The following is a 16,703-nucleotide window of genomic DNA, read 5'->3' on the forward strand; positions in this document are numbered from 1 at the left end:
AATGTTAGCGACGTATTTTGTGATTTTTGCGACGAATTTAGGTGATGGAAAAGTTATTTTCTTGTAATGAATTACCACAGCAAATCAATCAACCTTTGAATTAAATATTATTCGTGAGTAGTGTGGATCTCAACATTAATACAATGAAAGTCAGCATGCGTATTTATATCTCTTTAAATTATAGAAACTTTTTGGGCAGAAAGAGACATGCTCGTAGTTTTCAGGCTGCAAAAACGTAAACAAATTTGCTAATGCAAAAATATAGCATCCTAAAGAAGATTCATTACTATATATTGACGTTCTACAATCAAATACAAATTTACAAACTTCACTTCCGGAACTTCTATTTCACAAAATCAACTCATGCGCTTTGCAATGATCTTGTTCTGGTGCTCCAACCACATCCGTTGTTCGTGCAGCAGACTTTCTTCATTCATTGAACCATTAGGTATATTCTGAATGGCGCCCATCGCAACAGGGCAGTACGACTCAAAAGGGTCACTTTTGTTTGGATCTGCTGCTAACATCTGGACGTAATTATTTGCACTAACATGAGTCGGTGCCTCCGTCGACGTCTGAGTAGAATTCGGTACACGAAATGTCGGAGCCACCGTCGTCGTCTCCTCAAAATCCTTAGCACAAAATGTTGGTGCTGCCTCTGTTTCTATTTGCACGCAAAAAGTTGGTCCTGCTGCATGAAACGTGGGAGCAAGAGAGAACGTATTGTCCGCCAAAAAAACTGCTGGTTCATTGGTTGCCGATGCGGGGGCATTCGCTAAAATTGCAGGAACTTCTACTTCGTCTTGTAGAAATGGATTGTATTGGTGTTGAGGATGTGAAGCTTGACTGAACATGTCCTTCACAACAGAGGGTTCAAAGCCATTGGCTAAGTTTGTAGAAGGTTGCTCGTGTTGAGTTGCCGACTCAAACAAAACGAGCTCCCAACCTTTACTCTGTCGGTCCGGTTCTAAATCTGATGTCTCTGAGGTTTCATGTCCTAGTTGTTGCTGTTGTTGTTCTAGCTTCTCTTCGTGTTTTAGCCAGTCATTATCTAAAGACAAGAGGTCAAAACATGAATACGATCCTTGTTCAAGGGAGAACGAACGGTTTGAGCCGTAATCTCGATCACCAGACCTAAAGAAATCCTCCAGACGAGGAGACTGTTTCTCTAATTGCTCCTCGGAGTAACACCCTTGCTCAGCCGACGTAAAAAGGCTTTTCCCGGGCTCTGTAAGACTCATAAGGTCCTCCAAGGATGTGCATCGTGAACTGAATCCTGACCGGCGTGCTCTCCGAGATGAAACCCTCATTGATTCTTCTGATTGATCATCGCGAGCCAATTTCTCATCAACACTCGAAGCAGGGTCGTCCTTGGTAGGTAGCGCAGAAAGCTGCAATGGGGATCGACCATTAGGACCAGGGAATGAAGCTTGATCTTTCAAGAATTCCTGTAACGTTTCAATAAGCTCGTCAGATATCTTTTGCACGCTTGGGTACTCGGAGGTCCTACCTACCCCAATTGCCTTGCACAAATTATAGAAACTAGAAAGCTCCTCCAGTTGTTTCGTGGATTTAACACAAGCTTGAAAGGATTTCACGCAGGAATGATATTGCAGATGAAAGAAACTGTCTAAAAGAAGCGCAAGCCCGTCAGAAATGTCACGGTAGAGATCAAAACTCTCTACGACAATTGCATAGAGCGAATTCAGAACCAGGCGATTGCTCTTGGCTGCACCAGTAGGTCTTGTGCCAATGGCTCTATCGAGCAAACGCTGCCAGTATGAGATTTTATCAAGCAGCATTGCCGGTTTCATGTCGCGCACCGGCGAGGCCATGAGTCGGCTGCTCTGGTGGGTACTGCTTTCCGTTGACCTGTTCGTAAAACGTCGTTGAAGCTTCCCGGTGAGGAAGCAATCTAAGCGCTCATCGAGGTACAGAGCAAATGTTCTGACAAAGGCAGTGTAATCCCATGGGCTAGAATTAGAGTCATCCCGGAAGCTAGAAAGGTTAAGAATCTTTGCACCACGTTTCATTGCATGGAGGACTTCCCTAGGGAAATGCGGATCACCGTCTTGGAAAGTTCGAAGGACGAGCATGAGGGACTTGAGAGCGACGATCCAATTGCGAGTCCTACCAATGCGTTTTGATAGTGCTTGGGCACAAGCCGCAGCGTACACTTTGTTGGAGGAAACGAGTTGGAGGATGTCATTCACGTAGCGCTCGTCTATGGGGATTTCGTCATGGGTTGTGGCCCTCAAGATCAAGACCTCGAGTTTTGTAGCGTTGGTGCTGGAAACCTTGGCCAGGCTAATGCTGGTTTGGTCTTTCACTGCCCCAATTGCCTTTCTAATCTTCTTAGGCATCGCTGCGGCCATGGATCGTTAACGTGTTGATCTTGTCCCAGTACCAGTACACCAGATCAAGTCCAGTACGTATAATTCTCTCCCTATTTTATTTGCATGTATGATCTCCTTTGTAGCCTTTGTTTAGATTGTTACAATGAGAGCTTTTATTGTTGCATGCATTCCACATTTCTTCCCCGGCCGATCGAGGAAAATTGTTGACGGGTTGGAGTTGTTTGTACAAGAAGCTAGCTAGGAAAGCTTCACACGTGTTTGGATGGAGAAGAAAAAGGTTATTTACCCGGAAAGTTTTGATCCCTTTAAGAGATTCTCTTTTTGTCAATGATGTTTTCGGTTTATTTTGGGTGGTCGAGAGCCATAGAAGGCTTTAAAATCTGTTACCCAAGCGATCGTTACAAAAAACTCTGCACATTTTGTGGATGAAATCATTAAAACTTTATTTTTCATGCATTTCATTATATTTTTTAATATTAGGATCTACACTGTACACAGATGCTACGGATCTATAAACATTAGACGGCATCTTTGGTTCTTCAAATTGTAAAAAGTGTTTGCATTAAAAAGTTTGGAAAGTACTTGGACACAATGGATCCCACAACGTGGCGTGTCAAGTATTTTTTTTAACTCACTTTTTCTTTTCTTTTTCTCACTCCCACCTGTCGCCCAGTCTCTCTGCCCCCATTGATAACTATACTTACATGTTGCATGGAGAGTTGATCAAGACCAGCACCATCGAACTGCACCTCCAGTCAAAAGCCTTCGTTCTTTAACCACCTAAAGTAGAGCACCGACTTCCCCCTCCAAAGCTTTGCGAGACCAACAGGTCAAGACCCAGTCCATGTTTCACTGAAAACTGTTTCAGTTTCTTCTCTCCAATCAACTCCTCCAGCCGCTCATCACCATGGCACTCTGGGACCAAACTGAGAGTCTTTGTTTTAGACACCCTCTGTCCAGTTGAGCCAATATATTTTTTTAGCATGAGCAACCGAGTACAGCCCAGCTCTTGAGGAAAAACCGTGAATCTCTTCCGCAACCACCCTCGCACAAGGCAATAAGCCACAGTTTTCACCACTGCCATTGCTCGTCCTTCACGCCTCCTCTCTCTCTCTCTCTTGGTTTCTTTCTCTCAACCCAACGGCCAGTTGCACCACTACAGAAGTTTTCACTCAGCCACGGAAAGGCTGCCACCACTGCTTCCTTTCTCCTACTCACAGCATAACCTCTGTTTCCAACACCAGAAAACAGAGCATGGTTGTGCTCTCAGCAAAAGAGACACAGAGAGAGAGAGGTCTGCTGTTTGTTGTTGGTGAGGGATGGAAACAACGGCAGTGACGTCGACGTCGACTGTTTTTTGGGGCTGGCTCTGACAAACGTGTTGGCTCTTTGCTGGGGACAACCGCGTGGGCTTGCGACGGGGAAGGGAGGGGAAGGGAGAGGGAAAATAGGGATTGGAGCTGGCGCCAAAAAAAAAAAAAACTTAGATGGACGTGGTAATAACACGTCAGTTTATGAGTTCTTTTTATAGGATTCTTGTGTGTCTAGTAGTTCTCAAAAAGTTTAGCTGATCTAGAGGAATTTACCCATGCATGTTGCAATCATGTCTAACTTTAGAAAATGAAGTCAGGACAAAATATGCAGTACTGGAAGTAATAATGCAGCATGTGACTGGGTCTGCAGCAGAGAGGCCAAAACAAGGAAGCAGGAAGAATCTGTCCTATGCAGCTGAGTCATGAGACTTGTGGTGATCTGTAGATAGAGATGAGGTGCATCGTACATCAGGAATGTACACTTGATCTCATGTGGTTGACAGAAATTGTTTTCCCTCTAATTTGCTCTTCCTACCATTCAAATTTTTTTGGGAGGATTTGGGAGTTTGGACAAAGCTGGTTTGTCTTAAATCATACCACACTATTAATATATTTATAAAAAAAATTATATAAAAATAATCTTATAAACTGATATGATTTTATATAATTCATCATATTTATTTTATAATCCGACTAAGTATATTAAACAATGCCAATTTATAATATTATTTTTTATACAATTTTTTTGTAATTAAAATATTTTTCTTTTTATAAATATGATTTATAGGTAGATGTGTAAACTACAAAGCTAAGTATGGTCTACCATAGTTTGATAGAATACTGTTAGCAGCTTCCCTTGTGATTGCAAAATGTGAGACCGGTGTACAACCTTACACATATAGTTAATTGTATAAACCAATAAGATAAGTATGATAAGTTAGATAATTCAAGACAATGCATGCATGATATAAGCATATGTATGAATGATCATGATTTAAAATTTTCAATATAAAAAATTTTTTTTTGAAAAATCTTATGTTAAATATGTTTGCGTTATAATAAGTTTTTTTTATTAAATCATCAACTCATTTTAGTTTATTTTATGTTTTTAAATCACCTCAGGTAAGCATGATGATGAGTACGAGCAGACGGGCAAGACTTAGTAGAACAGTTGATTAAATTTCAGACTTCTTAGAATAAATTATTGTTATGACATAAATTTTATTAAGTTGTTTCATTTCATTTGGAGACATGTTTTTATTAAATAAGAAATAAATATTTATTTTATTAGAACTTAGATCTCTTGGCAGGTTATTTTTATGATAACAGTGACATCCCTAGCTTACAAGAAGGGAGAGTTACATAGTTCAGAATCATCAATGTGCAATCTAACAGTTCACCATCATCTAACTCAAATCTCTTTGCATCACATCTTTAGATCATCTCTTATTTTCTTAAAATAATAAATTAAGAAGTTAATGACAGTATCATCTCATCATAATACGATAAGAGTAAAATACTATCTTTCTCAAATCTTTCCCCCTTCTCACTTTGAAAAATCTTCCTTATCCACTTTTGAAAAACACTTCATATCTTTCATTTTATTCTTTTAAAGCGAGAAGGGAGAAAAGAAAACTTGCAGAATACTGCAATGATTCTTCTCAAGAATCACCATAGCATTTCGGACTAAAAAGAATGGTACAAAGAAAACAGGGGAAAACAATAATGGAAATGGTTTAGAAACAATATTAGAGAAAAGTACGAGACAAAGCTATGTGAGAAGGTAATATTCCCTGTGCCTGTTTCCATTATCTTGCAAGAAATATATATACAATGAAAATGAATTGAATAATAAAAGCATGTGGTTTGGTGGTAGACATAAATGGCATAAGGTGGCAGACACAATTAGCTAAAAGGAGATTCCAATGCTTTCCATCACATTCCATTATTCGGTGGTTGTAAACGTGGGGTGTCCAATGCATGAGTGGCTGCATGTGATAATTCCAGGGTGTCCAATGCATGAGTGGCTGCATGTGATAATTCCAATACCCTCCCGCAAGATGGAGAGTAAACATTGATTACTCCCATCTTGGACAGGAGTCGAGTAAACGCAGGAGATTGCAACGGCTTAGTGAGTAGGTCTGCAACTTGAGAATGTGAAGGCACATGAACTGTTCGGACCTGTCCCTCAGTCACTTTGTCTCGGACTAGATGGCAATCTAGTTCGATGTGTTTCGTCCGTTCATGAAAAATGGGATTCGCAACTATGTGAATGGCTGCTAAATTGTCACAGAACAATGTGGCAGGTCCAGAAATATTAACATGCAAATCGGCAAGAAGGTACTTTAGCCAAGTTAGCTCGCATACCACCGATGCCATTGACCTGTACTCAGATTCCGCAGACGATCTAGAGACGGTAGTTTGTTTTTTTGATTTCCATGAAACCAGGGATTTTCCTATGAATACACAGAATCCAGTAGTTGACCGTCTTGTATCTGGGCAATCCGTCCAACTTGCATCTGAATAGGCTGTGAGATTTAGTTGTGAATCAACGGGAAAAAATAGTCCCTGACCTGGTGTCCCTTTCAGATATCGTAGAATCTTGAGAATTGCATTGTAGTGAGGAATCCTCGGTGTCTCCATAAACTGACTTAATAGGTGTACACTATGAGTGAGATCTGGTCTTGTGTGCGTGAGATATAGAAGTTTGCCGACAAGTTGACGATACAGTGCAGGATCATTGAAGATGTCACCCTTGTCCCTTCTGAGTTTTAGATTTGGCTCCATGGGCAACAGAGATGGCTTGGAGGCCAGCATACCTGTTTCGGCCAGTATGTCAAGTGCATATTTGCGCTGGCAGAGTTGAATTCCTTTCTTTGTACGACCAACTTCCATCCCAAGGAAGTATTTAAGACTCCCAAGGTCTTTGATTCTGAGTTTAGACTCCAAAAACTGCTTCACTGTGGCATTTGATGTTGCATCGGAACTCAATAAGACGATGTCGTCTACATAGACCAATAATGCCATAAATGAGGTGGAGGTTGTCTTGGTGAATAGGCTGTAATCGGCCTTGGATTGTACAAAGCCAAATTCAACCAGAGAGGCAGTAAGCTTCGCATTCCATTGTCGTGAAGCTTGTCGTAAACCATAGATACTTTTCTTCAATTGGCAGACTTTGTTTGTCTTGGCAGCAGGATGTCCAGGAGGGCGTCGCGTGTAGATTTCTTTGTCAAGCTCGCCGTAGAGGAAGGCGTTGTTGATGTCGAGTTGTTGGAGTTCCCATCCTTTGATGGCTGCGATGGCAAGGAGACACCGAATGGAGACAATCTTTGCTACTGGCGAGAAAGTATCATGGAAATCGATACCCTCGCGCTGTGTGAAGCCCTTCGCCACCAATCGAGCTTTGGCTCTTTCAATGGTTCCGTCGGCCCGAAACTTGTATTTGTATATCCATTTGCAGTCAATTGCTTTCTTGGCATGAGGTAATTCCACAATGGACCATGTCTCATTGAGCTCAAGAGCAGTAAGTTCTAGCTTCATTGCCTCGCACCAAACAGGTTCTTTGATGGCTTGGGTGTAAGAGGTTGGCTCGGTTTGGGAAGAAATAGAGACAGTGAAAGCTTTGAATTGAGGGGAAATTAAATGACAAGAAATGGAGTTAGACAGAGGAAAACGAACCTGGGAATGCTGAGAGGAGCCGGTCAACTAAGATGCGGACTGAGTCAAGTTAGATGCAGTGATGTGAGGGCAATGAAAATCACGTAGGTAAGCTGGTGCATGTCTGGTTCGAGTTGAGCGTCGTGGAGTTGGGTTGGTGGGGTTTGGGTTAGCAGGTGGGCTTGGGTTATTGGGTGAGAGTGAGTTATTGGATATATGTACGTCTGAGTGAAGTGGCTCTGTAGAGGCAAGAAGTGGTGTAGTATGAGAAAGAGAGAGCTGGACGTAAGGAGGAACAGGTTGGGTGGAGTTTGTATCTATGTGGAGAGGTTGTGAATCGAGAAGAATGGGTTGAGTGGAATTGGATGTGGTAGGAATGGTTTTGAGGGGAAAGGTATCCTCATGAAAAATGACATCACGAGAAATAAAAATTTGATGGGTGTTTAAATCAAGGAGTTTGTAGCCTTTTATGCCATGGGGGTAGCCTAAGAATAAACATCGGCGGGCACGAGGATCAAACTTGGACCGAGTTTGGGATAGAGTTGAAGCAAAACATAGGGATCCAAAAACACGTAGATGAAAGTAGGAGGGTTTTTTGTTGTATAAAACCTCAAAAGGGGATCTGTAGTTGAGAATGGGAGTTGGGGTTCGGTTAATCAAATAAGTTGCTGTTAAGACAAAATCATTCCAATATTTTGTGGGAAGACCAGACTGAAATTTTAGTGCTCTTGCAACATTTAAAATATGTTGATGTTTTCTTTCGACCAAAGCATTTTGTTGGGGTGTGGCTACACAAGTGAGTTGATGAATGATGCCTCTTGGGTGATAAAAATCTGGCATAGAAAACTCGGGACCATTATCACTTCGGATTACCTTAATTTTGGAAGCAAATTGGTTGTTAATGAGGGAACAAAAATTTTGGAGACAGGGGCGTGCTTCAGCTTTGGATTTTAAAAGATAGAGCCAAGTACATCTAGTAAATTGATCAACTATAGTTAAAAAATACTTGGAACCATCGTATGCTTGATTAGAATTGGGACCCCATATATCAACTGAGATGAGATCAAAAGGGTTCATGACATTGTTTTCTGATTGTGGAAAGGGTAGTCTATGCTGTTTGGCAAGTGGACATATATTACATGGACTGGCTTTAGTCGAAAAATGAACATCACTTTTACCAATATCATTTAAAACAGTTTGTGTCATGGAGCTATGTCCAAGCCGAAAATGCCACAAAGTAAATTCATCATGTTTTGTAATAACAGCAGTGTTGACACTTTTGGAATGAAATAAGGTAGAAAAAAAATTGTGAAGAGCAGTGGGAGGAGGCGGTTCGGGCTGTAAGTAGTATAATCCATCATGCATCTCACCCTTCCCAGTCGTCATCAAAGTTGAAAGGTCCTGTATATAGCATGAATTGGAGAATAAAAGTAAGCAACAATTGGAATTTGTAGTTAAAGACTTGGCCGAAACAAGGTTAAAGGAAAATGCTGGAACACACAATACATGTTTGAAAATCAAATGAGGAGAAAAATGTATGTCACCGAGATGAGTGGCAATCGTGGTTGTACCATTGGGAAGTTTAACTGAGTGACTAACACGAGTGATATTGTGTGTAAAAAAATTGGGACTGCAGACCATGTGGTCTGTTGCCCCAGTGTCGAGAATCCACTGTGGGGATGAGGTGCTTGTGCTGTTGTGTGTTAAGAAACAAGAACTGTTACCAGACATGGTGGGGGAGTGGAGAAGTTGCGCCTGGTTTACAGCTGCAGGTGTGTTGTCAATGGTGGAGGATGAAGATGGTTGGAGTAAGGCAAGAAGCTTGCTATACTGTTCTTGAGTAATGGGCGAGCCATTATGATTTTGCTCCTGCTCAAGAGAAACAATATTAGCAATGTATTTGGACTTGGGGCCATTTTTGTGGCTTGAAGGATAACCATTCAACCGATAACATTTATCTTTGGTATGGCCTGGTATACGGCAGTGAGAGCAAATTGGAAGGTTGGGATTAGCTTTGAAACAGCGCTCAAGGGAATGTCCTGAAATGTTGCAGTGAAAGCAATATAAACGTTCCTTGCGTGAGGACGACGAAAGCCTTGGATCTGGTCCTCGTGTGACCATCGCAGTTGGTTCTGGTGTTGGTGCATAATGGAGTTGCCGACGTCTCTCTTCTTGTTGAATGAGAGAGAAAACACGGTTTAATGATGGAAGTGGATCATACAAAAGTATTTGAGCACAGATAGCATCATAGGAATCCTGAAGTCCCATTAAGAACTGCATGACCTTGTGACAATGATGATATTCCATGAGAGTCTTGACAGATCCGCAGGTACACAGAGGCATGGGCTCGTATACCTCGAGTTCATCCCAATACCCTTTGAGCTTATTGTAATAAATGCTCACAGAATCAGTATCTTGAGTTAAGGAAGACACGGCCTTCGTGAGTTGGAAAATGCGAGGAGCGTTCTTTATAGAGAAGCGCTCACGGAGATCACTCCATACCTCTGCTGCTGTCTCGGCATGGGCAATCGTGGGTCGAAGATCTAGACCAACAGAATTTTGGAGCCATGCAACGATCATGTCATTGCATCTTTCCCATAGGAGGAACAAAGGATCTGAATCCAGAGGTTTGGAAATCTTGCTCTCGAGGAAACCGAGATTATTTTTTATGTTTAGAGCTCTGCGCATGGAGCGAGACCAGGTAATATAGTTTTCGGTGGTGAGTAACTCAGGGACTAATGGATATGAGGCATTCTCCCCAGGCTGAATGAAATACGGACTGGCTGGGTGATGAGGATTGTCCTCGGGTTTGGGGTTCTCAAGAGTAGACATGGTTGTATGAGTTGGGGAATTTGGAGGGCTTGAAGACGATTGGCTCATGATACCATAATGGAAATGGTTTAGAAACAATATTAGAGAAAAGTACGAGACAAAGCTATGTGAGAAGGCAATATTCCCTCTGCCTGTTTCCATTATCTTGCAAGAAATATATATACAATGAAAATGAATTGAATAATAAAAGCATGTGGTTTGGTGGTAGACATAAATGGCATAAGGTGGCAGACACAATTAGCTAAAAGGAGATTCCAATGCTTTCCATCACATTCCATTATTTGGTGGTTGTAAACGTGGGGTGTCCAATGCATGAGTGGCTACATGTAATAATTCCAGGGTGTCCAATGCATGAGTGGCTGCATGTGATAATTCCAAAAAACAAGGATTTGAAGAACCGGATGTTAATGCTTAAGAACAAAGATGTCAGCATCTAAGCTATCGATTGCTCAAAGAACAAAGTAGAAATGTTGTAATATCCATTATAGTTATATTAAAAAAATCAAAATAATATTTTTTATGCGAACCGATGATTTAAAATATGAAAAATTCTGTATGACTCGCACACGACTAAACGAGTCGTTTAATTAATGGCTTGTATGCTGTCGTTTAATTAAAACATGTGAAAAACTCTTCCATCCCCTTCTTCGGTAAGGTAAACACATGCTTCAGATCTCATCATCTTCTCTCAGTTGTCGTCGCCTTTAGAGAAGCATCGTCGTCCCCATCTCAAACAAATGGATCTTACGTTAGACAAGATCTGTTCTAATGTTAAGACATGAGGCAGAGAGAACTACTCTGCTTTTTCGACTACTGGTATTGACTGTCACTGACCTATTAAGAGGATAGCAGCAGGAGAAGAAAAAAAGTAGAGCTAGTTTTGTTCGTTTGTGTAAGCATCTCCTTCGTAGTTCGTACCCTCGGGCCTCGGTCGATTCATCTGCTCATTTAGCGAGATGGATACAACTTCATTTTTTATTTCAGTTTAAAGAAAAATGGGTAGCTTGGTCATTGCTCAGGAAAGCACGTGCACATGCACGAGGCCTGAAGGGGAGTCCCCATTTGGGACTTTTCGTTACAGCTGTCTTAAAATAATTTGAGATTATTGGAGTTTTTGGCGCATCGATAAACGAACTTATAAATTTTGACAAAATTATCTTCATAATAAACACTATAGGCTGCAATTTATTAGCAGTGGCAACCTTGGACCATCCTTGCTCCAGCTCATCATGTCATTTGTATCAATGGCACAAGATTCAACCTCGAGGACGTGAGATTCCGCTAAATAAAAATAATTATTCCTTGTTTTATATGATACTGCATGTGAAGTTGTATCTCTCATTACAATAAAATGAAAGTAGAATGGAGAGGGAAAGATCATTTCTATTAATAAAAAAATAAAATAAAAAGAAACCCAACATGTTTTTCAAGCGAGAATCCAAGGGAAGTGAGAACCTCAAAATGCCATGACAAGGCGACTTGCGACATGCAAACCAACAAACTAATGAGGAGTTATAGTTAATAAGGGATTGATGGAGGTTATTAATTAGAGATGAAACATTCCCAGCTCATTGTCTGTTGACACCATCCTACTATTCCTACCGACATTAGTACAAAAAGAGTTCAGAACCCCAAAATTATTACTACCGATTAAACACCTACAATAAATAATAGTAATGCTATTGTAAACCCTCTCTCTCTCTCTATCTCTCTCTCGATCACGACTGCAAATCTTGGGTCGACCATTCTCAGTTCCCCATTGCATGCTCTCTCTTCAGTGTCCAGTCCCAGTGGGATACTCGCACTTCCCAAACTCTGCAAAAAAAACACACACACACAAAAGCACCCTTTTTTTAAGCCAAAAGCAGCAAAAGCCATCCCACCAGGATTGTTCAAGTGTTATTTTCAGCAACCAAATGACAAAACAAAACCCTTCCCCTTCATTATTGGGAATTACTTTTCTTCTTACGAACAAAGAATTCCGGAAGAACTCCTCGAAGCTGCTAACACTGTGACACGGTCCTACTTATCAAGAACAGTAGATAGATTCACAGTCTTATCCAATATTCTCACGCCATGTCATCAAGAAAAGTATTCACGGACAGACATGGCGTGCTAACCTTCTTTCTACTGTTCCTTGCAGCCTTCACAGACTTGCCTGTTTTTTGACGTGGCTTCCAGTACCACCGCCGGACCCATTTCAATCCGGCGCATGGTAGCAACCACATATAGCATTTTTGCTAAACCGTGGACAAATCTAAAATTAAAGTGCGCAGGTATATAATTTCACAAATTAAAAAAATAAAGAAATGAAATTGAAATGATTTGCCACAGAGAGAGAGAGAGAGAGAGAGAGAGAGAGAAGGGGGTTATAGAATACGCACTAGGTTGTTGCGTGACTACGTACGCCGCGCCACCAAAGTAACAACTACCTCCCGCACGACCCTCCTTCTGGTAATAGCTGTTGAAGGCGAACGAAGCGTGGGCTTGGAGTGTGTTGGGATCGTAACACGAGGCACCCGGCTGGATCGGACGGCAGTCCGCCCCTCCTTCGCCACATGCGAAGTCTAGAGCCGCCTGCAGCTTCTCCTTCCCCATCTCACCATTCGCCACGCACCACCTGTTTCCTGAAGAGCTCGTCGAAACTCCCCCTCCACCACCGCTGACCGGGGTCGTCACCGTTTGATTACCTATGGCCGGTGGCCTGTTATCGTGGTAATCCTTCAAGCCCTCCACTGTTAACGGTATGTCGTAAACTTTCTGCTCGTTGGGATAGAATAGCCCGTAGTTTCGCTCCGAAGTGGGACCGTCTTTCTTGTTCTCGTTGAAGAGAGCGAAGAGATAGACGGTCAGATCCGCTTTGGGTCTCAAAGGGGTCCCGCCGCCGGTCAAGATCCTACGTACCAGATTTCCGTTGTACGCCGCCGCGTTCTGTATCGACGCACCTACTTCATTCTCGTCCCCCTCAGAAGGCCAACCCGTTTCCGTTACGACCATTTTGATGTCGTCGTATTTCAATGCGGATAAGGCGGCAAAAACAGCGTCGACCTGAGCGTCAAATAAGCTGAAGTACCGTAACCCATTGCCGGAGTCCACTACACCCGGGTTTTCACGGAACAGAGCGTAGTCCAGCGAGATTACGTCAGAGTTTGACTCGTAGGCGAAGAACGGGTACGCATTGACCATAAGGAACGAACCGGTTTGGCGGAGGAAGTCCAACATGGGTCTGAAAACGGGTTCAACTAGTTCTGGCCTGAACGACCCGACCGAAGACGGGTAAGAGTTTTGGAGGGAGCTGAGGGCAATGGGGGAAGAGACTTTTATGGCGTGGTTAAGGTTGTACTTTACAAGAGCGTCGTGGATGTTTTTCATCGCGGGTACGAGGAACCGGGTTGTGTTGCGTTTGTCCGCGAAGACTTCGTTTCCCACGGCAATGGCTTCGATCTCGGTGGAGGGGTAGTAGGCCGCAATGTTACTCTGTACCCAAGTGGAGGCGAAGGACTTGCTCCTGGCAGCGGCGAAGAGAAGCTCATTGGGGAGGTCCACCGTGACCCTGATTCCGGATCCGGATAAGGCTTTGAGGACTGCCGGGTCGGTGTCGAAGACCTTGACACGCTCTAGGCCATGAGATTTGAGAAGCTCCACCACCTTTGCTGCCGAGGGAAGGTTGTTAGCGATACGGCCGTAGTTCACTCCGATGGAACCGGCATCTGCAAAATGTAGAACATACGCGCATCAAGAAAACCAAACACAACATGGAATAGTATCAAAGGTGAAGAATGTACGACAATGCGACGTATTTGTTGGCTTCAACGTAAAACGAAAGAAGTGAGAGGGTAAAACAAGGAAGAGCTGTATAAATGCATGACAAGCCATCTGCTTTACAAGCATTCTCCCTTTCTTTTTTCTCTCCTAAAAAAATCCCACCATTGTAGAAACAGAAACGAAACGGAAAATGAGAAAGTAAACAGAAGTTCCCTACCAGAAACATGTAAGATATAATGAAAAAAGAGAAAGAAAGACCAGGCAAGGCGAGCCATGCTCTGGTTCGTAGCGAAACAGAGCAGGAGGGAGGGAGAGAGGTTTGGCTGTACTCTGCAGGGAAGCAGGTGATAGAGCTGGCAGGAGTAAGTGGACTAGGGAGTGGATGGCAGAGTGAGAGGCTATTGGAGGAAGGGAAGGAGGGAGAGAATATTAGGGAGATCGAGGGAGTCATGCGGTGGAGTCCATCGTCTCAGCCCAAGTGACAAAGAACAAAAGGCTGACAGTCCAGACCTACTACCATTCATTCTAAATTCATATTACCGAATGCCATTTAAACCTTTTAGGTACGGCTGTGCGCATGTCTGAAATTTTTTATTTCATAATTTCAGAAATCGGAATCAGAAATTGGAATAGGTTCAACAAGTTAATGGGAGTTTGGAGTCCGAGTCGGAGTCAAATAGGAATCCAAAATTCAAATTCCGAATTCTGATTAATTTTAAATAAATACAGATGTAAAATATATTTAATTCCGACTCAGTACTCCGATTAATTTTAAATAAATATAAATGTAAAATGACGTTATTCTATATTTGTGTTTATTTTACAATTTTATTCTAATCCTAGCTTATACGACGTCATTCCATTTAAATAGAAATGACGTCATTTTGATCCTTTTTAATAACTTTATGGCCTTTTCTTCTTCTCTCGGTGACCTCTGGCCTCTGGCTCTCACTCTCACTCACACTCTCACTCTCACTATCACTCTTTCTATCTCTCGCACGCACCGTCATAGACTCGCATGCCTCACAGCTCATGCCTCACGACTCACGCCTTTCTTCTTTGTTTCTTCTTCTCTCAGAATCTATCTTAGCTCTTCGCACCCCAGTGCCACTAGCCACCAGGTTGCCGTCGTCCTGCCGTGTTCACAGTTCACACCGCCATCAAACAGTAATTTTTGGGTTTTAAATTTATACCTTTTAGTTACATGGAATTATATTCTATATATGAATATGGTTATTGATTTTGGATTGTGTAGATTGTAGGAATATGTTTGTATTGAGAAAATGATTGTGAATATGTGATAAATTTTATCATGGTTCTTGATTTTGGACAGTGAACAGAAGGTGTTTGTGGAAATGTCTTTAAGAAAAAATTAGATTTCATTTTCTTTATAGTTCATTTTAAAGTCTGTTTTCGAATACTAAAAACTGCCATATAAATTTGTGATATCTAGGTAACTCCTAATTAATTGATAAAATAACAAAACAAGCTATATATATATTAATATATAATAAAATAAAAAATCTCTCTTACTATATACATACATGGTGCTAATTGTTTTCGAGAAGCAATTGCCTATTGAATTATAGAGGTCAATGCTGAACTCATGGTCTTCATGGAGAAAGATTAAGTTCGAATTCCTTCTAAACTCGCTGAAAGGACAAAAAATTATAAGACTTGCTTTTATGGCAATGACCCAAAGACCAAAAGGTGAAAGTGAAATGCACCAAACGAGGAAAGGGGCGAAAATACCCAAAAAATTGACACAAATAGAGTAAAACAAAAGGAACCCAGAAATTAGTTGTATGTTGATGATTACCGAAAGTGGATTGGGCACAATGGGCAGGGACAGTGATATCATGATGATAAGAACCATGGGAGGCTTTGATCTTGATCATAGACCCAGACGAGGCATCCCCAACATCTCGCCTTTGAACAAGCATGCCACCCGGCCTGAGCTCCCAACCAATCTCTCTATTAAAGCCATCATTGACTCTCCGCTTTGAAGTTGAGCTTTTCATAGTCACCAAAATTGGTTGAAATTCATGGAATATAGAGTGGGGGAAAGGGTAAAAGGTGGAGTTGGTAGACACGGTTGTTGAGATCGAGAGAGAAGAGGAAGAGATTAAAAAATATAAGGAGTCAAAATTCAGTCCTTTGGTGGAAAGAGTGCTCTCAAAAAAATAATATTTTTCAGTTATTTATGATCACAATTGACTTGTTTTTTAATAAAAAATATTTATTTTTTAACAAATAATTTATCACAAAGAAATATTTTTCTTGTAATTAATATTTATCTTTACTAGAATATCTATAAATATATATATATATAATTATTCACTTATTATTCATCTCATGTATTGTCGAACAACCCCAAACATAAAAGGCTCATGCTAATTTTTTTTTAATTATTCGAACATGATTCTCTCATTTGGAAAGTGGAAACCAATGACCTAATGTCATTTGCTATAAAATATCTTGACCATACTAATATTTATTATGCTATAAAACTCCAACACGTGATGAATACATTAACCATTGTGGATTAATGCGAAAAGAGTTTATAGACTTGCACAATGGCACCTACGAATATGGTAAACTTTTATGAAAGATGAAGAGATTGTAAACGATTTGTGATTGGACAATTGGCATCTATATATGAATACTAGATGCTCTTTGTACTTCATGATTGACATCTTTGTTACTACTTTTACTTTGGCGTAACATTGATTCTAGATGGCTTACACAGCAACACAAATTAGTTGGCATGGTAAAAACT

At 41.3% G+C, this 16,703-nt stretch overlaps 3 protein-coding genes and 1 long non-coding RNA gene across 6 annotated transcripts; 1 reads left to right on the top strand and 3 right to left on the bottom strand.

The window, feature by feature from the left end:
- Positions 1–262: 262 nt before the first annotated feature.
- Positions 263–3,866, bottom strand: LOC122306615 (clathrin coat assembly protein AP180-like). The gene has a single exon (XM_043119046.1). It carries the CDS (start codon positions 2,373–2,375, stop codon positions 357–359), a length of 2,019 nt encoding a protein of 672 aa, XP_042974980.1. The 5' UTR covers positions 2,376–3,866; the 3' UTR covers positions 263–356.
- Positions 3,867–8,589: 4,723 nt separating this feature from the next.
- Positions 8,590–10,435, bottom strand: LOC122306965. The gene is made up of 2 exons (XM_043119547.1): positions 9,052–10,435; positions 8,590–8,728 (listed from the first exon to the last, which is right to left on the bottom strand). Exons 1-2 carry the CDS (start codon positions 10,298–10,300, stop codon positions 8,694–8,696), a joined length of 1,284 nt encoding a protein of 427 aa, XP_042975481.1. The 5' UTR covers positions 10,301–10,435; the 3' UTR covers positions 8,590–8,693.
- A 1,087-nt stretch (positions 10,436–11,522) lies between these two features.
- LOC122307922 (glucan endo-1,3-beta-glucosidase 12-like) lies at positions 11,523–15,960 on the bottom strand. 3 transcript variants are annotated; one of them, XM_043121053.1, is made up of 3 exons: positions 15,744–15,960; positions 12,544–13,869; positions 11,523–11,974 (listed from the first exon to the last, which is right to left on the bottom strand). In XM_043121053.1, exons 1-3 carry the CDS (start codon positions 15,943–15,945, stop codon positions 11,934–11,936), a joined length of 1,569 nt encoding a protein of 522 aa, XP_042976987.1. In that variant the 5' UTR covers positions 15,946–15,960; the 3' UTR covers positions 11,523–11,933. The 3 variants fall into 3 exon arrangements, with proteins under 3 accessions (XP_042976987.1, XP_042976989.1, XP_042976988.1); XM_043121055.1 differs by lacking the exon at positions 15,744–15,960 and adding an exon at positions 14,142–14,402; XM_043121054.1 differs by lacking the exon at positions 15,744–15,960 and adding an exon at positions 13,945–14,134.
- Positions 14,346–15,315, top strand: LOC122307923. Its single transcript, XR_006241860.1, has 2 exons — positions 14,346–14,487; positions 15,003–15,315. It is a non-coding gene; the product is annotated as an uncharacterized LOC122307923 (long non-coding RNA).
- Positions 15,961–16,703: the final 743 nt, after the last annotated feature.

This window comes from Carya illinoinensis, chromosome 4 (genome assembly GCF_018687715.1).
Source record: "Carya illinoinensis cultivar Pawnee chromosome 4, C.illinoinensisPawnee_v1, whole genome shotgun sequence".
NCBI classification, from domain to species: Eukaryota; Viridiplantae; Streptophyta; class Magnoliopsida; order Fagales; family Juglandaceae; genus Carya; species Carya illinoinensis.

Bases quoted from the DNA above. Each gene is read 5' to 3' on its own strand.
- LOC122306615 (XM_043119046.1), bottom strand. From the start codon at position 2,375: ATGGCCGCAGCGATGCCTAAGAAGATTAGAAAGGCAATTGGGGCAGTG.
- LOC122307922 (XM_043121053.1), bottom strand. From the start codon at position 15,945: ATGAAAAGCTCAACTTCAAAGCGGAGAGTCAATGATGGCTTTAATAGA. The intron at 13,870-15,743 runs GTAATCATCAAC...TACATTTTGCAG, and splicing joins TTGTGCCCAATCCACTTTCG to ATGCCGGTTCCATCGGAGTG. The intron at 11,975-12,543 runs GTGCGTATTCTA...TTTTTTTTGCAG, and splicing joins CGTAGTCACGCAACAACCTA to AGTTTGGGAAGTGCGAGTAT.
- LOC122306965 (XM_043119547.1), bottom strand. From the start codon at position 10,300: ATGGAAACAGGCAGAGGGAATATTGCCTTCTCACATAGCTTTGTCTCG. The intron at 8,729-9,051 runs GTAACAGTTCTT...TGCTATATACAG, and splicing joins CCACTCCCCCACCATGTCTG to GACCTTTCAACTTTGATGAC.